Source organism: Apis dorsata, unplaced genomic scaffold (genome assembly GCF_000469605.1).
Source record: "Apis dorsata unplaced genomic scaffold, Apis dorsata 1.3 scaffold_573, whole genome shotgun sequence".
In the NCBI taxonomy this organism is placed as follows: Eukaryota; Metazoa; Arthropoda; class Insecta; order Hymenoptera; family Apidae; genus Apis; species Apis dorsata.
Genome location: NW_006263783.1, coordinates 174,804 through 180,112, shown reverse-complemented (window position 1 = coordinate 180,112; position 5,309 = coordinate 174,804). Strand labels below are relative to the sequence as shown.

Genomic DNA, 5,309 nt, shown 5'->3' with positions numbered 1-5,309 from the left:
CTGCCTCTTCTCCTCGGCGCGTTTCGCCTCGGCCTCAGCCCGCGCCACTTCCTGTTGTCTCGCGGTCTCCTCCTGTTTCCGTATGTTGTCCTCGTTTTTGCGCAGCGTCTCTTCCTGTCGGCGCAGGGCCGTTTCCTGGGCGCGCTCCCTCTCCAACTGCATCTTCTCCTCTTCGAGCTCGCGCAGCTTGTGCGCCAATTTTTCGCCCAAGTCACTGTTTCGTCATGAATTTCAACTCGATTAACAACTCGACTGTTGATGGGCTTGCCCATCGCAAATTGTCTACAATGTAGTATACAATGCTTGTAAGGTTTGAGAAGACGTGAGGAGCCAACAACAACGATAATAGCGATAGCGATAGTCAAGCGATAGTCAGGAAAAGACCAAAATTCGTAATAAAAGTGTTTATTTTATTCATCACCGTTTGTACATTATTGATCCCGTGATACAAATTCGTTGTAATTTCATTATTTACATACATAATTCACTCTTAGAAATATATACGTAGTGATCACCGAAGAGGCCGATTATTATTTTTATGAGATTATTTATTATATAAAAAGTTATAGTTGTAAGAAGAATAATATTTAAGAATAATTTATATAATATTAATGATATTAAAGAATAATTTTTTTCGTTTCAAAGCAAAACACTTGTCCGAGAAATAATTACGTTATTGGCAACTTCGGTCTCACCGGCATGCTTCCAACTACAAGAACAACAAAAATTTTCGTGCAAATATCCAAGAGATATGAAAAAGAGTCCCCACCGTGTCAAGCACCTGTTACTTAAATTGAAAAATCAAAAAAAAAAAAGAGAAAAGGAAGGTAAGAAATCGTCTACCTACGGCAAGAAATTCAGAAACATTACAAAATACCTGAACCATTCTCAAGGACAGGAAGAAAAGATATACATATGTACTATTCGTCTATAGAGAATCTACGGTCGATCTAATGGATTGTACTCTAACCATCCTCCTTGTTTAAAATTACACCCACAAATTGTTTCGGGGAATTCCTACCTGTTCATCTCACGATTGTTCTCGTACCGCCACTGCTCCTCTTTCTCGAGGACTTCGATGATCTCCTTTTCTTTCTTCGTGATTTCGTCCTCTTCCGAGGAGGTGACACTCGCGCCGAATGGCTCGCTACTTTGGCGACTGTGTTGAGACATATCAGGGCTAACAGGCTGTTTAGTCCAATCTTCGGCGTGGCCCAATTCCACACCCGAATCTCTCTCGTGGCTGGAGTCTTGCTCGTAATTGCTGTCCGTATCGTAGGAGCGACGATGAAGCTGCTCGATGCGTCTCTCCTCTGCAAGGATCGCCGCCATGTCTGGCGGTTTTGTCAGGGTCAACTCGCGTTCCAGCTCGTCATCGTTTACCTGCAAATTGAAGACGATGATGCTCGAAATCGTGGTGGAAAGTTCGTTGAAGAAACTTCAAAATAAAATTCCAGATTCTCTCGATTGTTACTTCCCAATGATTATGAAGCAAAACTGTAATATTCTTTGCAAATGACATATCATTTTGACAGAATGATAGTTATTTATATAATCTGTAGTTGATATTTCATTTTTCAATCGTTTGCAGGAGGAATATCGTGACAAAGTTACGATTAAATAAAGTTATATTTTAAATGAAACGATACATATATTTTCCTATATTTCTAATATTTAGATCTTTAATTTTTGTAATTTAGCTTTCGTTTAATAAAAAATGATACGATAAAAATCTAAAATAAAATTTAAACGAAGATTCGAATTATTAAGAGAATTCGTTCGATGGAAAATTTACGCTTGTAACGTATCGCGGTCGATGAACGAGCATGCGGAATTTCATCAGTGCAATAATTACGATTGTGAATTACGTAAATCCATTCACGTGCTTCAATTAATATCATTAAACGATGTAACGCCCGCGATATGATCTTTTGAAACGTGGGTGCGCCAACGGCCACGAAACACATCAACTTCCGGAAACAAGTGAAAGCCATCTACCAGAAGGAGGTGGAAAGCCGTGAGAAGAAACGAAAGTGTCGACATTCCTATCGTGGAAAAAAATTTTCAAGTCTCGTACGCACTTCTTCGCGCTGAATATTTCAATGCATCGAAGTCGAGAATAATTCAACGCGAGAAAGATTAAGAACAAGTGTCGCGTACCCCTTCGATTCCAAGGAAATCAGAGCGTCTCGTGCGTAATTCCTTCTTTATTCTGCGGGTGGAGTTCAATCTCTTGAGAGGTTCCACTGGAAGATTCTCTTCGTCGCTGACGTCTACCGGAGGCGGCGGTGGTTTCTCCTTTGGAGGTTCCACGCTGGTCGGTGGCCCCAGAGGAAACGCCAACCCGGTCACTATTTCCTCGTCACTGGATAAATTCAATGGCAAAATCTGTCGAAACAAAAGAAAATCCTTACAGAAATGAAAATTTATCGAAATTATCACCGTCAAAGATTCACAATTGATTCTAGAAAGAGAGCCACTCGAATTTACTTATGAAATTTTCACACGAATAATTAAAAATTGAAACGAATCGTCTACAGATTTATGTATACTTTTTCATCATTTCCATTACGAAACAATCTGTTCTTTCATTAGCGATTCACAAACGTTTAGAAAGGGAAAAACAGAAAGAGGGGAAGAATAAAGAAGCATTGAATGCAAATGGCCAAAATCTTTATCCGATTCGAATTGAGGGTGGCAGAAGCACCGTTCTCCGCCTTACCTGTTTCGAGATGGGCGATATGGGGCTGAGTAGGCTGATCGTGTCCACCGTGGCCATTTCCTGTTTGCCAAAGGTCAAGGTCGTCGGTCTTTCAGGCGCAGAGACGGTCTCAGGTGTATCGTGCACGTCGATCGACTCCTCGATCCGTGGCGGTGGCTCGTACGTCTCGATCTTCACGTTCATCGCCGCTTCCTTTTCCTCGTGCTCCTCGTGTTCGACTGGCTGGCTCGGCTGGCAAATCACCGCCGCCTCCTCGTCGTCCGCTTTCTCGATAACGATCGGTTCCTGAAGAGACGCGGCTCAGCGTTATTCGTATTTCTCGTGTATACCGAAACGGGCTCCGCGGCTAGGCCACGAATTTTGCAACGCCACATTCTATGCAAATCGACGCGCTACGCCCGTGGACCAGGGTTTCTCAAACTTTCGCGATCTGTGCCCACCCTTTTTTCTTCCTTTTGATGGTTACACGAAGTATTATTATAGGCGAATGTGCGCGATCATCGAAACTATCATTGGAGATGTATCGTGTAAATATCAATTTCAAGGATGACGCAAATTCCTTTGTAATTTTTCTGGGAATTCTCTGTTTTGACTTGGACGATACTATTCGTAGAATAATCGTCGAAGATTCGATAAGGTTTGTTGACATTTGATAACTATTCTGTTGATCTTGTGATATTTGTAAAAATTTTCCGGACGTGAATTCTGGGTTTTAGTTTACATCGGTGTTTTGATATTTATAATTTTTTTTAATAATAATTATAATAGCAAGAAGATTGTAGGAAAGGTTTGGCCAAAAAGGTTTTCCAATATGAATTGCAATTTATTAATGTATTATAATGGAAATGAAAAATTGTTTCGTATGTACGATGTTCATCAAATTCGTGTTAAGTGTTTCGATTAATGTTGCGAAGATATTAAGAAAAATAAGTGTAAAACGAAGCTTGAGAAACACTGGATTTCGAGCAATAAGTTGAGAGGCAACTGCGGTTTCGGATGGAAGATTATTTTGCATTCTCGTTTGGGCCTCGTTTTGCTTTTTTATATTCTATAGACACAGATGCACTGGTGTTCATGCATGACTATTATGATTTTTTTTTTTTACCATGTGCAAAGATAAACACACTAGACGAATAATTAATCTATGAAAATTGACGATTAAGTAATCAATATCAATTAAACTTATTCACATCAAATAGATAATCAACTTATAAAATAAAAAAACAGTTTTAATTTCACTTTAAAATATATAAAAATCCGAAATTAAACTTATTCACACTAAACAACAGATATTAATTTGGATTAATTAAATAATTTGAATAAAATTTTTTTCAAAATGAACGCATAAAAAGAATCAAATGAATAAGAACTTTGGTGTTAACAATGTTACTAAGAACTGCCATAATTAATATTAATTGTGCAATTTTGTAATTGGATTAAAAAGACATTTAATCACATTACATGCATCAGCTGCAAAAAGCGTTCTTTCATGCATTGGACTTACTATTTCGTAAGTTTTCGTGCAAATATCAATTGTCGTCGACCAAAGTGCGAGCAAATAAATGATAAGATCTTTTGGCAATAACGATAACGTTTATCTAAATCTTTATAAGTAGAGTTGTGACTGTATAAATCCTCTATATTCTCTATTCTGGATTAAAAAGTTTAACTGAATTAACTTTTCAATGAAGATCTTTTCAACAAAGTTCATATATGATTTGTTTTTATCCTTTCTAGAATAAAAAAAATTAATACACAATGATATATTAATAATTATATAAGACAAAAGATAATAGAAGAAATAATAAAATTATAAAAAAAAGATAAGAAGATCTTTCTTTAATAATTTTGTATAATCCTTTATGATCCAATTCAAGATAAATGGATCAGAAATAAACTTGAAAATAAAAAAGAAAAATAATATATCCATAATTCATCTCTCCATCGGGAAAAAAATATAATTTTTGAGCATCAGTTTAATACAATTATCAGATTAGAGTAGTTTAAAACAAAAATTGAGAATTTCGAAAATGAAATATACATATCTTTATAAAGAAACAATGTAAAGCTGTTCAAAAATTTGCCATCAATTATATTAATTCCACTTATCTTTTCATTTCGAAATAATCATAAATGAAACAACGAAAAATATAAACTTGTACTACTGTAAATACTTGCAAAGTTTTCTTAAAATTGATTTTTTAATATTCAAAAAACAATGTAAATGATAAAAAAAAATCATCTGCTCGGTTTTCTCTGAACCGAATGCTGCGATAAAGATGTTATCACGAGAAACTACCGATTTATGACTATTTGAAACGGTGCTGAGAGAAAATAATTATTTCAAAGTGCAAAGATCGCCGAGTTTACGGCGAATGGAAGAGTTTAACGCTCAGATCACTGTAAGAAGAACATGTTTGGCAACCTCAGAAGACTGATCACCAATGATTTAATTACTTTCTGCATGATTTCGCTATGACCCGATGGGTTATCAATTCTTGTCGAAATGGAAATAACTCGAATTGGAAATAAAATTTTAAATAATTCCATTATTTTTTTTCGTCAATTTATTATAATTATATAATAC

At 36.3% G+C, this 5,309-nt stretch overlaps 1 protein-coding gene across 1 annotated transcript in view; it reads right to left on the bottom strand.

Moving 5' to 3' along the window:
- LOC102676570 overlaps positions 1-5,309 on the bottom strand; it is a 117,579-nt gene that overhangs the window by 4,293 nt on the left and 107,977 nt on the right. The window contains exons 8-11 of the mRNA XM_031513065.1: positions 2,723-3,007; positions 2,161-2,388; positions 1,022-1,383; positions 1-214 (exon numbers count right to left, since the gene is read on the bottom strand). Of these exons, the coding sequence (XP_031368925.1) occupies positions 1-214; positions 1,022-1,383; positions 2,161-2,388; positions 2,723-3,007 (1,089 nt within the window). The remainder of the gene's footprint in view (positions 215-1,021; positions 1,384-2,160; positions 2,389-2,722; positions 3,008-5,309) is intronic.